This window comes from Aotus nancymaae, unplaced genomic scaffold, assembly GCF_030222135.1.
Source record: "Aotus nancymaae isolate 86718 unplaced genomic scaffold, 86718_ANA_hifiasm-v0.15.2.pri h1tg000014l, whole genome shotgun sequence".
Taxonomy (NCBI): Eukaryota; Metazoa; Chordata; class Mammalia; order Primates; family Aotidae; genus Aotus; species Aotus nancymaae.
Window position 1 is genome coordinate 87,090,424 of NW_026988425.1, and position 19,085 is coordinate 87,109,508.

General features: G+C 36.0%; 1 protein-coding gene across 9 annotated transcripts in view; it reads right to left on the bottom strand.

The window, feature by feature from the left end:
* Positions 1–19,085, bottom strand: part of MCTP1 (multiple C2 and transmembrane domain containing 1) — a 583,843-nt gene that overhangs the window by 210,754 nt on the left and 354,004 nt on the right. For 6 of the 9 annotated variants that reach the window (XM_064376156.1, XM_064376155.1, XM_064376154.1 and 3 more), the window contains 2 exons: positions 10,225–10,395; positions 6,850–6,980 (listed from right to left, as the gene is read on the bottom strand). In XM_064376156.1, the coding sequence (XP_064232226.1) occupies positions 6,850–6,980; positions 10,225–10,395 (302 nt within the window). Of the gene's footprint in view, positions 1–6,849; positions 6,981–10,224; positions 10,396–15,391; positions 15,470–19,085 lie in introns of all 9 variants that reach the window. The other 3 variants (XM_012477522.3, XM_064376157.1, XM_012477523.3) reach the window with 1 other exon arrangement.

Consider the following 19,085-nt stretch of genomic DNA (forward strand, 5'->3'; position numbering starts at 1 on the left):
ATTACAAAATGCTAAATGCTGTTATTGCCCTTCTGTTGTTAGAAGTTGTCACTGTTCAAATGTCTTTGGGGAAATTGCTTTACCACGGTATACTTCTGCAAACATCTATAATTCCCTACTCATTGACTTGAAGGTAAACTATACAATACACATACAGCAGTGCATGGAAACAGTCCTTGGGAACTTTGCCAAGGATTTTAAAAATATAGCAATGAGTACAACCTTTCTGAGAAAATCTTCAGAAGAACCAACGGTAACTCATGAAAGAAAAGGTATTAAAATCTTAATATATTTTGTTTAGGTTGAGTTTATGAAAAACCAAGACAAAAATCAACAACAAACTCCATTCTTTATTTAAATATTGTCTATCTCCCTAATGAAATATTTCACTCAATCATTACTAAAAAAAAATACAAAAAATACAATGATTTTATTTAAAAAAAACCCTCTCTTCCGTTCAGAATTTTCTGACTCATTATCCTTGTGCTTTCAGATTAATAATGTAGTAGGATTTCTCCTGCTCTGATTCAGGTAGAAAGTAAAAGCAGAATTGTAGTTTTGGTGTCACAAATAAAAAACATTCTAAATCAGAGTCTACGGAGTGTAAAATGCTCAAATGCATTGACTTCAACCTTAAGAAAACATTACTTTGGTTTTCACCCAAAGTCAAAGGCTGTTTTCCTCATTTGCCACAGTAAACTTGAACACACATTCATGTGCATCTAAACAGTCTACATTCTCTTCTCAGCATTAGAGAGTCACAGATTTATTTTTATGGCTGTAGATTTTGAAAGCATTCGTTCTTCACCTAGAACTTACCAATTTAGAATACATTTTTGTTATCATATATCATTAATAAGAATTTCATTAAAATTAAGCCCTTGACTCAAGCTTACATTCGTAGCATTTAGTTGTCATAGGTAGTACCAAATGGCTAGGTCCTGAGAACAATGCAACAAAGTCAGTAGCAATTCACCAACCTAAAATATACATACCCCAAATCAATGCCACTTTAAAGATAAACAAGCATTTTGCACACTAATAAATAATGCTATAAATCTTTCTATATTGGATTGCAAATAACTCCAACTAAATAAAATTGCATGACACAGGATTTACTTATTCTGCACGTTCATAAAAACAACTTGTTCTCTGACAGCACTCATTCTCGGCAATTTACCGCAGCTGTCAGCAGCCAATTTGTTCAGATTACTGCTCTGCATAAAAGTGTAACAATCATGGGGATTTATTAGCTGATTATCGTAAAGGGGGCAGTCCGTCTTGGCTGCCAAAATGCAGGTGATCAGAAAGTTAAATAATTACATGGAGATTAACATTATTTCACCTTCACTTGAAATTTATAGTTCAGTGACAGGTAAAATTTGTTGTTCAAACTTGCAATATGGTGTGCATCACCTAAGTTGGTTTACCGAGTACTTGGCATTTTACTGAGCACTCCATGGCTCCAGGACAACATGCTGAATACAAGAGTGTGGTGAAATAAGCATGGACTTCAGAGTCAGCAAGCTAAGGATTAGAGCCTCAGATCAATCACCCCACTTGTATACTAGCTGGGCAACCTCTCAACTGCCTCAGCCTCACTATTTGCATCTGCAAAATTGGCATAATAAGAATCATCCCTGCTACCCCAGAGTGTTGAGCTGATGTATATAATAGGACCCTGTGGGTAGTAAAGCATTATTATTATTGTTTCTCTCCATTTATGGTAAATTTACTTTTGTGTAAGGTTTAACAACCAGCTAGCATTAACGCCCTAGATATGATGATGAAAAGTCATAGTAAGCATCTTGATAAATGTATAGTCTACTTTTGCCCCAAACATGACCATTTATTATTACTGAAGTTTAAAGATTTTATACTTTAACTCATTCATTCTCCTCTTTTGCATTATATTCAATCATCTTTCCACAATTACACTAAAGCTTTTTTACCTTCCACTAAGTCATGTTGTTCTAATTGCCTTTCCATTAACGCCTCATATCAGATCAGCATTTATCTTATAAAGAGCCATAACTTTCAGTGTTAAATCAAGTTTCAGGGATTTATATTCAAATCCAGGGAATATTTACTGAGTGCTTAATGTGTGCCAGATACTTGTTTAGTTAGGTATGGAGGATCTTGCAGTGAAGAAAACACTCAAAAAATCCCTCCCCTCATGGAGCTTACATTCTATTGAGGGAAAATAAATAACATAAATGAGATGCATAGTTTGCCATATGGTGGTTGCTTTAATGGAGAAAAACAGCAGAATAGGGGAAAGGAAAGTCAAGGAAAGAGGGTTCAGTTTTAAATAGGCTTGGTATGGATGCCTCCCTGATGAAACATTTGTGCACAGATCTGAAGGTGAAGAAGCAAGACAGGTGAGTGGATCTCTGAAGAAAGTTAGACAGACAGGGGGAAAGGTCCTGAGGTGGGGTCAGGGGGGCGGTGTCTGGCCTGCTTGAGGAACAGCAGAGAGGCCAGCTGGCTGAAAGTGAGTGAAGGACAGGAGAGGCAGCAGAGCAGAAGTTCAGGGTAGAGGGGCAACAAGGCCAGATTGTGTAGTCTTACAGGCCACTGAAAGGACTTTGGTTTTCTCTAAATTATGATGCAAAACAATTGAAGCGTTTTGAACAGAGGAGTTAAGTTACCTTACTTTTGTTTTAAAAATATTACTCTGGCTGCTAACTGGAAACGGACTGTTATGGGAGGGGAAGTGTGGAAGGAAGAACAGGAGGCTGTTGCTCTTGTCCATATGAAAGCTGATGGTGGCTGCAACCACAGCGATAATGATAGAGGTGATGAGACATCATAAATCCTTACTGTGTTTTGAAGAAACACTATCAGGTTGTTGATAGATTTGATGAGAGTGAAAGAAAGGAATCAGACATGATTCCAAGATTTTTGGTGTTAGCAGCAAACAAGAGAGAAGCCTGAAGGAAGAGCAGATGTGTGGGACTGAGGGTTAAAAGTTTAGCTTAGCACATGCTATATTGGCAAAACCTATTAGACTTTCACATGGTGATCAAGTAGACAGTGCAATACAGGAATCTGGAGTGAAGAGAAGAGTTATGGAGTGGAGCTGGACTCTTGTGAATGGATGAAGTCACCAGGGGAGCCAGTATAGATGAAGAAGATGCCCAAAGAGTGAGCTCCGAGGCTTTCCAGAACTACAACATGAAGGGATGAGGAAAAACCTGCAAAGGAGACAAGAAGGAGCATGCAACGAGGTAAGAAGAAAACAAGGAGTGTGTGGTGTCCTGTAAGGCAAGTGAAAAATGTGTTTCAAGGTAAGGAAGGGGTCAGCCAAATCCAGCACTGCTGCTGGGTCACGTTAGATGAGGCTGAAAACTGGTCATTGAATTGAACAATGTGGTGTGCTCGGTTGACATTGACAGGAGCAGTTTTGGTGGATTGTCAGGGGCAAATGCCTGACTATATTAGTTCAAGCAAGAATGGAAATGGGGGCCGGGCGCCGTGGCTCATACCTGCTAATGCCAGCACTTTGTGAGGCCAAGGCAGGCAGATCATTTGAGCTCAGGTGTTTAAGACTAGCATGGGCAGCACGGCAAAACCTTGCCTCTACCAAAAATACAAAAATTAGCTGGGCTTGGTGGTACATGCCTGTGGTCCCAGCTACTCAGGAAGCTGAGGTGGGAGGATTGCTCGTGCCCAGGAGGTGGAGGTTGCAGTGAGCCGAGATGGTGCCACTACACTCCAGCCTGGGTGACAGATTGGGACTTTGTCTCAAAAACAAAAACAAAAAAAAAGAACTGAAGTGGGTAATGTTCAGTACTAGAATAGTTTTAAGTCTTTGACACCAGATTTGCAAGTGGCTCTTTCACTCATAGCCAGTCTTATTTTTTATTAAATATTATGAAACAAACTCTGTTATTGAGTTTGTATTTACAAAACACATTTTAAAAAATCATTATATACGACTAAAAAATGGAAAATAAAATAGACGATTATAAACCATAGCAAAATAAACTAGTCTATACAGATAATGTAATCGATACAAGCGTTCTCAAATTTGGGACTCAGTTTAGACACTACCCTTAACAAATATTACTAGCCATGGAAAGAATAGTATTACCCTCCATGGCCAACTTTAAACTTACTCACAAACCTCCAGCAAATTCCTAGAATAGTCTCTACTTTATAAATTGACACAGACACAGAATGTTGCAATGAGAGCTTGCAGAAGAAGACAGATTATGATGACAGTTTTATTACTGTTACTTGACCCTGAGTACTCAAATTTAATTGGAAGGTAAGTCAATTGTCTTGGAAACTATTCTAGGAATTAAGTAATTCTATTATAATCTGTATTATCTCCACTGTGTCCACTCAAGCTTCAAATAACTAAAGAAATACAACTTGCCTGCTACTTAGGTATAATAATATGTTGCTTTTCAGTGGTGGGGTGCTTTTAAAGTACAATTTAACAAGCGTCGAGTTAGAGACCTAGAGTTTTCAGTGCTATCTGGATATCAAAAAGATTTGAAATGATGATGCATCATAGTTATTTCGCTTTTCTGCAAAAGGCAACCTTGTTAATTTAGGAGTGTGCAACATGTTTTTATTGTCTATCTTTCAGTATCTCAAAATTCAACACTCATTCCTTTCAATGTATAAACCAGTTTAAACCAATACTCAAGAGCTCTCTTGTCTATACCTGTGCTCATTTCACTCTCAAACTTTTGGAGTTAAATTGCTTTCATAGGAAATTAAGTTTGGCATACGACTGAAAGTAGACTTGTCTTTTTCAAGCTTCCAGAGTTATCTAGAACAATCCTTATGATCTTGTAACCAGCAATTTGTCACTGTTCTCTCAAAAATTAGCCAAAATATGAAACATCTTTAGAAACAAAGTGAAGTGAGATAGTTAGGTCCACCTCTTTGTCAATCATGTCTGCCCTTGAAGAACTCATAATGTTATTAAGTGAGGAAAAGGGAATGATCAGTCCCAACTGGCCTGAGAAATTTTTATAGTTTTTAAATTAGAAAATTCTTACCGAAGAAAAAAATATGTAAAGGAACATCTGTTATTATACAAAAAAATAGAGAGAAGAAGGGGTATGAAGGAATGTAAAATATAGCTGGAAATACAGGAAGCCAGCATACTTAGAGGATAGTCTCCTTCATTATTTTACCAAGATAAGAAAGTCCGAATACAAAGAAATGAGGTTGAGGTAGCAAGTTACACATGCCCATCATTCTGATTATCTTGTGGTCACCAAATATAAATATGTTATTATAATCAATGAAAATGAACTAATCATTCAAGGAATAGCTACCTAGTACCTTCTCGAAAGAGCTTATAGCCTATTGAGGGAGACAGAATCATAGATATGTAATTATAATGAAATGCATTTAATGTATTAACAGATGTAGTATATCCCAAAGAGAATAAGATAAAACTTAAGAAAACTCTGAAAATAGTGTTTTAATTAAGGGAAAAAATACCCAATGAAAGCCTGTGCTTTAAAAAGGCTTGAAATGTAATGTAGTATTAGATTATGTTTTCTTTTCTTTTCCTTTCTTTTTTGAGATAGAGTCTCACTCTGTTGCCCAGGCTGGAGTGCAATGGCACGATCTCGGCTCACTGCAACCTCTGCCTCCTGGGTTCAAGGGATTCTCCTGCCTCAGCCTCCCAAGTAGCTGGGATTACAGGCGCATGCCACCATGCCCAGCTCATTTTTGTATTTTTAGTAGAGACGGGGTTTCACCATATTGACCAGGCTGATATCAAACTCCTGACCTTGTGATCTGCCCACCTTGGCCTCAAAAAGTGCTAGGATTACAGGCATGAGCTACGCGCCTTGCCTATGGTGGTGTTCTACAAGTTCATTTTACAAGTAAAATAGTAAAGGTTAACTGAAGCTCATCTTTGAGCGCTCACCCTATAATTCTATGAAGAAAATTATATATATATAAAATATACGTATTATATATATATCTGCATCATAAAAAATGAAGAGATAAATATGTTGGATTGGATTCCTGTTCTTACTTTTTCTAGAGTATGATTTATTTTACTCTCAGTATGTATAATTTTTTTTCAGGCTGTATGTTTAATGACTTGGAATTTTATGTAAGCTACAGTGAGAAGAGGTTTTTTTAAAATAAAAAATTAACAAATTCTTCAGTACACCACACTTTATTTCAATATTGGCAGGTTTCAATGTGTTTTGCTACAAAGACACATAATCACTATCAAAAAATATAAACCTAAGCTTTAAAATAAGAGAACAATTCGTATGATCAATTAGTCACTCAAAATAACCTTGACTTTGTGGAAAAATGTCATGTAAGCCTCATAATACTTTCTTTACTGTGTTATCAGATTAACAAGGATCTGCCTCCCTTACACACTTCCTTCTTCACTAAAACTTGGGAACTCTTTAAAGATTTATAAACTCCAAAGAGATTATAAAGATTCTCTTCCTTGCAGGGAGTTGTAGAAAATAATGCATTTTACGATGACAGTATGCTTTATGAAAATAAATGTTATCTTAGATCACTTTGCAGACTATGAATATGCTCTTTGTTCCTTTATGTATTTTATATCAGATGAAATTCCTCTTTCTCAACTCCCATAACTTTGACATCTGGAGAAAATTCATGGATATCAATATCTGATAGCCTGTGTCCATCAACTGGTCAAAACTGCCACCTACTGGTCAGTTTTTAAATCTATTTTTCAGTTCATCCAAGCATTACTTTACCAAGGTAAGGTCTCTTTCTTCAAAACAGTAAAGATCATTTACAATAACCAGGCTTAAAGCAAATATTCTTTTAACAAAAATTCTCTAGGGTGAACCAAAAATTACCAAGTACACAAACCTGCCGATAAAATCATCCCTTTTCCCAGCGTCTTTGTCCCATGCAGTGATATCAATGATTCCTCCTCTTTCTTCATAAAGGTGAAAATCAAATTGTTCCCTCCACTGAGGATTCAATGTTTTTGGCATAATCTGAAAAACAAGCAAAAAACATCATTATTGTCATATTGCTAGCAGCTTTTTAAAAAAACTTCAACCTGAGATATTAAATCAACCTTTCAGTACTATAGTATCTAGAAGCATGCTGTGTGCTATTTGAACAAAAGATTACAGAAATAATGGGAATGGCTCATTAGAACTCCAGCATCTTTACTGCATAATACCTGAATGGACCTTAATGAATGTGTCCTGAAAAATCAAAAGACATTCTTTGATTATCTTAAATAACAGATAAGAAATATAAATTATATAGAAAAGATAATCTACGAGTGAAATAGCTCACTCAGATACTAGCAACATTTCACATAATTATAGTTAATGCATTAAGATATAACTCATAGTCATCTCATAATAAGGGAGGATGAGGATTTCTAGAGTTCTTTTTTTTTTTTTTCTTACTTGCCACACACATAGGAATCCTGACTTAAGTACATGAAAAACAGACAACGAAGTTCTGTAAGAGCAGAAGAAAAAAGCAAGTAGCTCTTAAGTGTCAGGCAAACTTTTATCTTAGACTTACAGCACTGATGTAATATCCTCATGTTGTATATGGATAAGCTGAGACCTAGAGTTTAAGTGACACAAAGGTCCGTATGTTTTAGCATGTGGACACTAACTCAAAGTCTTTGACTAAAGCTTCAGGACTCTTCCCCCAAAACCATATGCCAAAATGTTTTCAAATTAATAAATCAATATATATGAGTATATACATATGTATACATGTATATATGAGCATATATGTATGTACATATACATATTTGTGGATATAATCTGTGTTGCATAGACAAGAAAGACATCTGAAATGTAATTCTGTAACTTTACGTATTCAGATAAGTCATCTTGTACAGTAGAATCAATGAACAAAGTAACCTATATTTAAAAATGGAATTTTAAAATTCCATTCACCATTGGGTTAAACAACATTCATATTTGTTCCCTTGTTCTTTCTTTTTAGCAGGAAGGCATGCAGTAGCCTTTTCTCCTTTATGGCAGACAGATCTTCAGATGTAAAGAGTTTGAAAGCAATGAAGTACGTTATATGCAAAGGTAATGCAAATGAATCACAATTTTTAAAGTTCATAATCTGAAATTAATCAGCAATAGATCAAGGAAAGAAAGAGCAAAGAGAGACACATGTCCATTGCTGGGTTTCATATTTCATACCTAAAGAGCAGAACTATAAAAATAAGTAATGTTTTAAACCTACTAGAACATGGAAATGGTACTAACTAAGAAAGGACAAGATGAAGTGGTCATAGGCACCTATTTTTGGAATCAGTAGCTACTTTAATATATGTTATTAAGCCCCATGGCAGAAAAAATGGCACTGAGTGAATGCTATGATAATTTAAATGTCTTATAATCAGGCTCAGATGAACTCCTATGGTATTTTGGGGTGTGCTCTGTCTTTATTTATCTGACCTTAAACAGATGAAATTTTCAGTTTTCTTTTTTAGGATTGCCTTCCCTATATGATTTTCTTGAGGTCAGAAATAATGCCTTCGCTTTCCATGTGGGCACTCCCATCAGCCTGCTAGCAGTACTCACTGCATGCTAATGACAGGCTCTGTGATATGTCGAACTACCATAAGTACTAGTGAAAACTTCCTGGGCTGGAAGGGACCTAAGCAGGCTGTTTATCAAAAATCCATGGAAATTATGACACCAAGGTGAATAAATGGAATGTGATCTTTAATACTAGATGGACATGACCAGTTGTCCTAAGCTGCGTATGAATAACAGCTGTGAAAACTGACCAATACAGAGGACATAGTTCATTCCAACAGAGAGAAGGGGATTTGTTTTGCACTGTGTCCCCACCCAAACCTCACGTCCTACTGTAATCCCCACGTGTTGGACAAGGGGCCTAGTGGGAGGTGACTGAATCACGGGGGCAGACTTCCCCCTTGCTGTTCACATGATAGTGAATGGTTCTCAGAACATCTGGTTGTTTAAAAGTGTGTAGCACTTCCCTTTTCACTCTCTCTTGCTCTGCCATGGTAAGACATGCTTGATTCCACTTTACCTTCTGGCATGATTCTAGGTTTCCTGAGGCCTCCCAGTCATGCTTCCTGTACAGCTAGCAGAACTGTGACCCAGTTAAACCTCTTTTCTTCATAAATTACCCATTCTCAGGTAATTCTTTATAGCAATGTGAGAACAGACTAATACATAAGACATGTGCCAAAAATGTAGCTACGACTACTAGACCCTTATTATTACTTCCATCACTAATATTAATAATATATTATTACTACTAACATAATTCATACTATACAAGGTATTTCTTACTATTGTTATTCTTCCTTTTTTTCCTGCTATTTTCATTTGCTGAGTGATTATGAGGAAGGCAGTATTCTAAGCCCTTTACATGCATATGTTCATTTAATCTCAGCAACTTTGCTAGGTAGGCATTATTTTAATTCTCATTTTTACAGATGGGAAAACTAGGATATGGAGAGACAATGTAACTTGTTCTAATACATTTTAAAACTTGCTCTTTGCATTGGTACAAGTCAGGTTGAATAAAGTGTCTAAGAGTACTGTACAAAGATTTTTATGGCATGTAAAATAATGGCATTTATAATACTGATGTTAGCCCTAGTTGTAATAATGTTAAAAGGCACATTCTTGGGAGGCTGAGGCGGGAGGATCATGAGATCAGCAGTTCAAGACCATCCTGGCCAACATGGTGAAACCCGTCTCTACTAAAAATACAAAAATTAGCTGGGCGTGGTGGTGGCACATGCCTGTAGTCCCAGCTACTCAGGAGGCTGAGGCAGGAGAATTGCTTGAACCCAGGAGGCAGAGGTTGCAGGGAGTCAAGATCGTGCCACTGTACTCCAGCCTGGCGACAGAGTGAGACTCTGTCTAAAAAATCCCACACTCTGAGTACTTTATGTGCCAGGCATCAACTGTGTTTTTGAGGTGGTTGTTGTTGTTTTAATCCTTAGAGCTATGCCAAGAGATAGTTCCAACCATTATTTCTATGTTGTAGATGAGGAAACTGGGACAGCGACAAGTAGTTTATGTGAGGTCACCTAGTACATAAATTAAAAAATGCAATACAAGTATTGGTCTTGTTTTCTGACATGATGTTCAAAAAAGTTTGTTAAGCATTTAAAAAATTATCTAGTGGTTTCATGTCCTAAAGCATGGCTATTAACCAACCAATGCCTTCCAAAGATTGACAGGAATACAGCAGAGATATGGTTACCTTGCTCTTGTACTTCTGATGCCCAAGCCGGAACTTCACGTAGGGGTCACTCAACCCATTGGAATCCATGGCCTTGAGGTCTCTCCCTTCAATCAAGGTGATGCTGACTATCCCTCTCCAAAGATGTGATTTTCTGTGTAGGTCTGATAGGCGTAAACTTTGGGTCTGAAACTTTTGGCAAATGAAAATTGAGTTAGGTTATTGTGATTTAAACCCAAATACCTCATTTTGGCATTAACTTTTCTCCTGCTGTTATGATTCTTCAAAAACTAAAGGATAGGCAACTATAATTTTTAAAAATGAAAAATAATTATTAATTATTGTTAATTATTTAATTATAAAATTTTAAATAAATTATGAAATTATCATCTTATGATAAATTTGTTGTGTAAAAGAGTTGAGTGTTCAAAATATAGTCTCGCTTTTCAATTCTTAAGATTACAAGATATAGATACATCAAGAATATCAGAAAATGTTTGCAAGTGTGCCAAATAGGCTTATGTCAAAGTATGTATAAAATAAATGTTAGAATTAGTAAAGGCCTCATTCATACTGTGGTATTTAATTTTTAAACTATTTATGGTTTTTGAAGATACCTTTATGTTATAGATAGATTTTACAGGTGGTTTTTAATTATAAGATTAGTTGTAAGTTCTATTCAGATAGTTTAAAAACTTTTTTCTTGGCACATTAGGAGATTATTGAGCTTCAGATTGCTAAAGAACAATTTTAGTTACCACAAAAGAGAAAACAAAATCAATATGTCCATCTAAGATATCTTGCTTATACCTAAAACTTTCATCACAAATATTTATAATTATGTTTAATGTTACATATGTGATTTATATTGGCAAGTATGTTTCTGGATTTATTTTACATTCGAGTATCTGAACATTTTCTTTAATGATTTTCATTCTTCTTTTTTTTTTTTTTTAGAAACAGAGTCTTGCTCTTCACTTCACCCAGGCTGGAGTGCAGGGGTGTAGCTCATTGTAACCTCAAACTCCTGGGCTCAAGAGATCCTCCTATCTCAGCCTCCCAAGTAGCTGGGATGACAGGCATGCACCACTGTACCCATCTAATTTTTATTTTTTATTTTCATTTTGTTTGTTTTGTTTTTAGAGACATTTGCTTGGTTGACCAGGCTGGAGTGCAATGGTATGATAACAGCTCACTGAAGCTTCAAACTCCTAGCCCCAAGTGATCTGCCTGCCTCAATCTCCCAAAGTGATGAGATTACAGACTTGAACCACAACACCTGGCTTAGACTATTATTAAAATTTGCAAGTCTACTAAAAATGGCTGTATAATCTCTTTAAACTAAAAAGGACATAAAACATATGTCCATAGAAAGTAACTAAATGTGAAAACATTTTCAATCTGGATTCGGCATCAAGCAGTACTATAAAAATGACTTCTTTCATATTATCAAACGTGTTTTTCCTACATATAGTCATTTCATGAAATTCAACATTCCTCTCAATCTCAAAGCACACTGTTAAATTATGGATTAGCACTACTTTCTAACCAATCCCTTCTACATTAATGTTATAAAGCTACAGCTTATTTTGTATAACTTTCCCTCCCACTCTGACTTCCTACCTTTTTCTATACCATAGCAACGCCATAGGTATTTTTATCATCATAATCAAAAGTCATGCATTTTGAGTGCTTCTATTAGGAAAATGAAAACTACACTCTTCAAAAGATAATACTTCTAATATTTGGACATTTCAGTGAAAATCTTTCAAAATCACACTGCCTTGTTGAACACAGCACATTTTGAATCTTGCTTGGTGGCTCTGCCCTATTAATATCAATGCAGGACTTTGCTGACACACTCTTCATCCCTGTGAGCTTCAAGAGCAGCATTCAAATGTGTTCTGAGTGTAATGGAGAACTCATGGGGCACCTGCAAGTTCTGCAGAACTCTATGCCCATTTCGGCTAGAGCCCCTCTGCTCCCATCTGTTCAGTATATTGGATTTCCACATTGGATTTTGTTTGAACAGAGGACTTCTCAGATGAAAGTAACTGTTTAGAATTTGTTACACCAGTTATGGCCAAGGTCTTTGTTTTAGTTCTAAGATTTCATGCAACTTATTATTATATAATCCATCTGTAGGTTTTGGTGACTGTTTGGTTTAACCATTTCTGCTGCTGTTGAAACTGCCTCTAACAGCAGACTCTAGAGAACTGGGTTTTAAACTTTGGATTGGAAAATTTTGTTAGGGAGTATGAGTAGCAAAGAAGGAAACAAAGAAAACAAATGTTGTAGCAAGTAAGAAGAAATAATTATTTTAGCAAAGACCAAGGAGGTAAGAGCTGCCAACTTATATAGAGCTTTAGAATTTAAAAATATGCCTATCTATATTATAACATTTGGTTCCCACAAAAACCCCATGAAGTCAGAGGGCAAGGCTTCTTAGCCCAGTTTTACTGATGGAATGCAGAGGGGTTGTGCACATAAATGGTAGATGTGTAACTAAAACCCAAATATTTCCAATCTTTATTCCTAAGCTTCTCCAATACAAGTGTTTAGGGAAGAGATTCCTCGTAGGTTTAAAGGTAATCATGATTTAAACAAAATGTTTCCAAAGGGTACTCTCCAGTTAAGTGGCAAGAACATGGTTAATTTATGAAACCACCTTTTACTTTTCTATTATATGACCACATGTATTTATGTTTATAATATTTCAGCTCGTTGAAGAAAATACTTAATGCCATTTTCTATATGGTCTCTAGAAGCAGTAAAATAGTAGTTGGGTACAAGCTAGGTTGCACAGCATCTTCAATGAGCAAGGTGAAGTTAGTTTCTTTAATAGTGCCATGTCTAAAACCCTTCTTTGCTTGCTTCTCCTTTCATTTTTTTTTCACATGAGAACATGAACTTGACTTACAGAGTGAGGAGGAGAAGAGCCATTTTCACTCTGTAAGTCAAGTTCATGTTCTCACGTAAGGCTCACAGGAGGAGAAAAGATCCCATTTTCCATGGAGTCCTTTATGCTTTCACAGAAATAAAATGAACATAATAGAGACTGCCTACTTCCATTAGTTGCTGTGAAATGCTTTTCTATAACCCAGAAGAACATTTCCAAAACAAGTGTGTGAAATGCTTGCTTGGTGGCTCTGCCCTATTAATATCAATACGGGACTTTGCCTACACACTCTTCATACCTGTGAGCTTCTGTGAAATGCTTTTCTATAACCCAGAAGAACATTTCCAAAACAATGTGGGGAGCTAAGTGAGAGGAAGAAGGAGAGCATTTTTTCACAAAATAGGGCTAATGGATGTGGTAATTATGGTGGCCTGAGCAAAAGGCTAAGAAGAAGAAATTAAAAAAAGGTTTCAAAGATATTCTAATTAGATATTTTTAAAAGACGTTTTCTTCTTCAATAATTTTTGTTCAAAATGGCACTTCTCTACAAAGAAACTCCATAATTCAACTGTAGATTTTATTGAGCAACTGCATAGTCATGAAACTGTTAAATATTTAGCCAAAGCGTGAAGAAGTGAGACTTGAAATAAAATTACAGGTAAAGGTAGAAGATATAAACATAGGCTACCAGTAGCAGAAAAGATAAGCATGTAACGTAAATATTCAGTCACATCTTCCTAGCAATTTCTGGCTATATGACTTGGGCAAGTTTCCCTTTCTCTGGGACTCAGTTTTCTTCTCTTTGATTTTTTAAGACTACTCCAGAGCCCCAAGACTACTAACACTCTTCTGTGTGTATCTATGGGTGGAGGGAGGTTGTGTGTTCAGGGGCTTACAGAGAAAAAAGTACACTCCATAAACAATGAAGATTTACCTTGCCTAAGACAGTCATTTATTACTTTTACTTATTTTAAAAATCAAAGTTCTGGGGAGCTCACTGAAGGGGTGGGATGGGCAGAATACCACAGCAAGAAGAAACTTTGCAAACCATGAAATTCTGATGCTCTCCAAGGTACCTTCTGAATCACTTGCTGCTCTGTTTAAAAAGTTTCCTTCCTCTGTATAGCAAATCTGTCAAACATGTGGTCCACAGACCAGTGGCATCAATGTCACCTGGGAACCTGTTAGAAACTCAAATCCTCTGACCCCATTCAGACTAACAGCATCAGAAACTCTGGGAGTGGAGTTGGGTCGCCAGGTGATTCTGATACACACTCAAGCATAAGAATCCTTGCTTTGAAAGTTATATGGGGCATGTGCACTGGCTACTCTATGTTCTAATAACCATTGTTAATACAATTGTAAACATTACAAAGGATATTATTTATGCTATTTAAAGTCCTTCTTTCATCGGGCTGCTAAATTTACTGATTAGGAAAGCATATTGGTCTTGATATTTGGAGTATTTAAAAGAGAAATAGGACTCTACTGAACAATTATGAAAAGTGCTTCTCTTCCTTTATTAATTTTTTCTCATGCATATATCTTAATAACACACATTGATGTATTGATAATCATCTGCCAAAATCACTTATTGAGCACCTAAAGGGCAAGGAGTATTAAACAAATCCAAGATATCACTCAATAAAATTTGCATAATGCGGCTGGTATTAGTTTTCTAAGGTAATGCTCTCAACTGGGTCCTTGTTGAATTAGAACTCTATTTGGGTGGTGGGGACAAGAAATAAAGCAGGAAGAATAAAAAGAAAAAGCCAACCTCGTTCTTCAAAGCAAAGAAGAAAAAGCCCTTAAAAGGAAGGAATAATCTTTGAACGTGTAAGGTAGTTGTTCTCAAATTCTAGCCGTCAGTTTGCTGAAATGCGTGATTCTCTGAGATGTGATTCAGTTCTTATGGTGTAGAACTGTGTATTTCAACCTATGCCCATGTGATTCTCATACATCCAAATTCACTCTCATAAGGAATATTCATCCAAGTTCATAATTAATAAAGAATATCAAGACACCAGATAAAAATACAGATTTCAAAGTCTGAAGCAATTAGTCCATAACACATACCTTTAGTAAGATTTTAGAACTAATAAGCTGGCAATTTAAAGAAAGTGTTAGTTATATTATTCCTTGAAAAAGAATTTAAGATTACAATTCCTTTTCATATGTACAAAATCGATTAGTATAGGGAATGAGTTTTCAGTACAGTAAGTTGGCCCTCAGAAATCACAGCTCATGCAAGCTCAGAAAAAAATAAATCAACTGAATGTTTGAACTTACTTGTGCATTTTGGCAATAAGAACTCTGAAACTCTGCTCTGCAGAAGCCCAGGACAGGAAGAGCTGGCCTGCCGCACGTCTGGATGGAAATGAATGATCAGAGCTGTACAGGAAAACTTTGTACCATTCTCAACCCCTCACTTTGATCAGCAGTTTAGTCTTCAGAAAACATTATTTGAGAAAATTTGTATTTGCTTCCAAGTCACTGTCAGAAAGTGTCTTACGGTACAATGAAGATAAATGCCAATGCAACTCTAAGGTTTCCAGCCACGATATTCTTTAATAGAATGATGTTGCAGTGGTCAAGGAAATGAAGCCCAGAGATTATATGATGATAGAGCCTAATTAAGTGGTTTCAGGTTTCTGTTAATAGGTGTATCCGAGAAAATAACTAGAGCAAGAGAAATCATGAAAAGAGTAATTGTTTCCAAGTCTACTGCTCTGAAATGTCAAAATAGTGATAAGCTTGCAGAAAAATAAATGTGGTATCAATAGGCAATAACTAAGATCACATTAACCTTGCATCCCACATGTAAATCTTTTGTAACGATTAAAGAAGTATCTCTAAACTAACAGGGAAATGTTGTCCCACATGACACCTCCCTTTTTTACCTTTGCTATGAAAAAGTAACCCAAAGATCCCTTCACTACCAAGACCAAGAGCAGCCAGAGATGGATTAAGAAAGATATAGCTTAATAGGAACTCTTGGAGAGAAATTATCATGGTAGAACTGAAAGTTTGTATTACAGGTCTTCTGGAGCAGCTAGGAAAGTTTCTTAACAATAATATTATGATGAGATTAGAGTCACCAACCTTAATAACATCAACAGAGAGGACTGGATTAGGGCAATCTGAAAGGTGGGCTAATCACACAGAAAGAAAGGAACATTTATTGTGCAGCTATTACATGCTACAGTTTTCACACTCTGGGGTTTTTCATGACAGGCATCTTATTTTAAGGTAAATAAATTGAGGCACAGAGAAGGTAAGTACCCCACTCAAAGCCAAATGACTAGAGATTGGCAAGGCTGAGATTTGAAGCTAGAGTTGCTGAGACCTAATTCATGATTTCCAACCCCGACCCACCTATATTTCCATTTTTTTTTTGACAGAGACTAAGAAATTCATGGTACAACAAAAGAAATTAATTGGTACAAGAGTTTTCAAAATACTTTGCCTGTCACTTAGGTGAAATGTATCCTTGGTTATAGATGATTTAGAGAGGCTAATCAAGGGATTAGAGGAAGTAAAAGTAGACGAGTGGTAATAACCCTAGCATATGTTATTCACTTTATAGAAAATTACAGTTTTATGTCTACTAGTAAGGTGGTGAAGTCATAGAATCTAGCATTTAAATTGGGAGCATTTCTATTTCCAGTTCTAGTGTAAAAAGTTTACTAATTCCTTTCCTTGAAAAGTTGGATCACTAATAATGAAATATTTTATTTTTCTAGATCTTGATTTAAAAATAGATCAAAATAAAAAAAATCTATTTAGACTTAATATGAGACTAAGGCAACACAGTTACACCAATCTCCTTTCCTGATAGGTACAAATAATCCTTGGCTTTTGTTATCCTGGATTTTATTACCTGTGTACAAGCTAATCCTTCCAAATGAGACCCAGACACTGAAACAGGGAGTGAAAGACATCACTTATGTGTTTACAATAAGCCATGTGTGGACTCAGCTCCTTCTTCTATTTTCAGCACAGGGGTGCATGTGCTTTTATTTAATCAAATGATCCCCAAGACACTACAAAGAAGAGATAATGACAGCCTAGAATGACTGTTTTGTGCTGCAAAGATGAGTGCAGAGCAATTAGCTCAATCCCAGGCACAGGCATGTTCTATCTTTTCCTTTTCCTACTGAGTTTATTCCAGCGAATTGCACTTGGATGATGAAGTCCAACAAGTGCATTTGTTCTGTCATCCATCCATCCTCTCAAGGTAGGATTGCTTTTACAGAAAACCCTCCCGGTGCTTTGTCCAGCCCAGTTTGAAGTGTCTTATCTTATAATAAAGCTTTGATCCCTTTTTTTCTTAGAAGATGATTTACTGGCACCATAATCCTTAGCGAGATTCTCCTGGTTTTTATCCTTAAACTTTCTTTTGTATTTCCATTGCTTCTTGATACAATTTATGGTGTCAGGAAGTTCTTTATGTTTACTTAAAATGTTTTAACTATCCTCTCTAACTTTAACCATGTCCAAATAAAAGTTTTAAAGCTTAACGCTTTTTTGAAATTCATATGAGGAGAAAATCATCATATATATTGTAATCTTTTTGGCTTGCTTAAATAATCTACAAATTTCTAGCAATAATCATCTTGGGCCTGCCTTACAGAGACCTGTTTTTTTTTTTTTTTTTGAGATTAATTAAAAGTTACACATATTTTTGAGTATAAATAATATCATACTTGAAAATAGAAATAACTCCTGAACTCATCTTGGGTGGATGTTATCTATGGTTGAGTTGTTCAGTATGTAAGTGCTTGACAGGATCCCACTCTTGTTTTAAAAAGTCAGTAACTCTTCTCCTTAGCCTTCAATCTTGCTTCAGCCACACTTTTGCTTGACCTGATGGGAAGGCGGTACTCTGACATAACTTCTAAATAGCTTTGTGTTTTTCTAAGTACTCTTCTTTGCCCATTATGACCTTTTTCTTGATTTTTATATGAAGTATCTTGGCATTTTCCAGCCTTTTCCACTTAAAAAATATTTAAATTCCTCTTTGATTCACTACAATGTTCTTGCAAGATGGCTTGTTCAATTAACTCTTTCATCAGAGTCTATAAGTCCACTCAATGGAGATAAATAAAAAGAAACTTAAACATGCTAAATATTTGGAAACACTGCACTAAGTTTCAACCCTTAAGTGGGAAGTTAGTCCTTAATACAATTTTTACTTAGAGTAATCTGATTTCACATAATTTTTATTGTTTTCATGAGAAACATGGTAATTGTCATATCCACTGATTAATATTTTTTGTCCTAAGATAGTGTTTTGATGAATAACAAATGTTATGCTTTTGGAAAATTAGAATATCCCTGCACACAGTCTTTTCTTTCCATTATTTTGCTCTTGGGAAAATTAAGATACAGCAAGTAGCACTGATGTTCCAGCTGAGCAAGTTTTTACTAGGATGTAGTTTCGCTCAGTGTAAATCAGTTGCTATCTCTTAGACACATGTATTGATTTTTATAAATCCTGATAGGAATTTATTTTAAATCACATCCTGCTTAACCCACAAAGCACATGTATACTCTTCATGCAAGATTTTATCTGAGCTATTTAGATATTTTGCATATCTGAAAATGTCCCTGGGTAACCTCCTTTCATATACATCTCCTCTAAAAGTTCATCTGAATAACAATATTGCTTAGGTAAAGAGCAATGGGGTCAGTTAGCTAACAGAGTGACCTTTGAATGTGACTATGCAGATAATACTCAACTAAAGTAGACTTGGTCACTAATTTTCTGATTTCGTAAAATAGCAAATCGGATACAGCAATCTCATGGCTCTCAAACACATCCATCCATTGGTGGCTAACACAGATGCTGAAGAAAAGGGTCAAACAATGCAAGAAGAATTTGAAAGGGTGTCAATTAAAAATAACAGACTAGGCTGGGCATGGTGGCTCACACCTGTAATCCCAGAACTTTGGGAGACCAAGGCAGGCAGATCACGAGGTT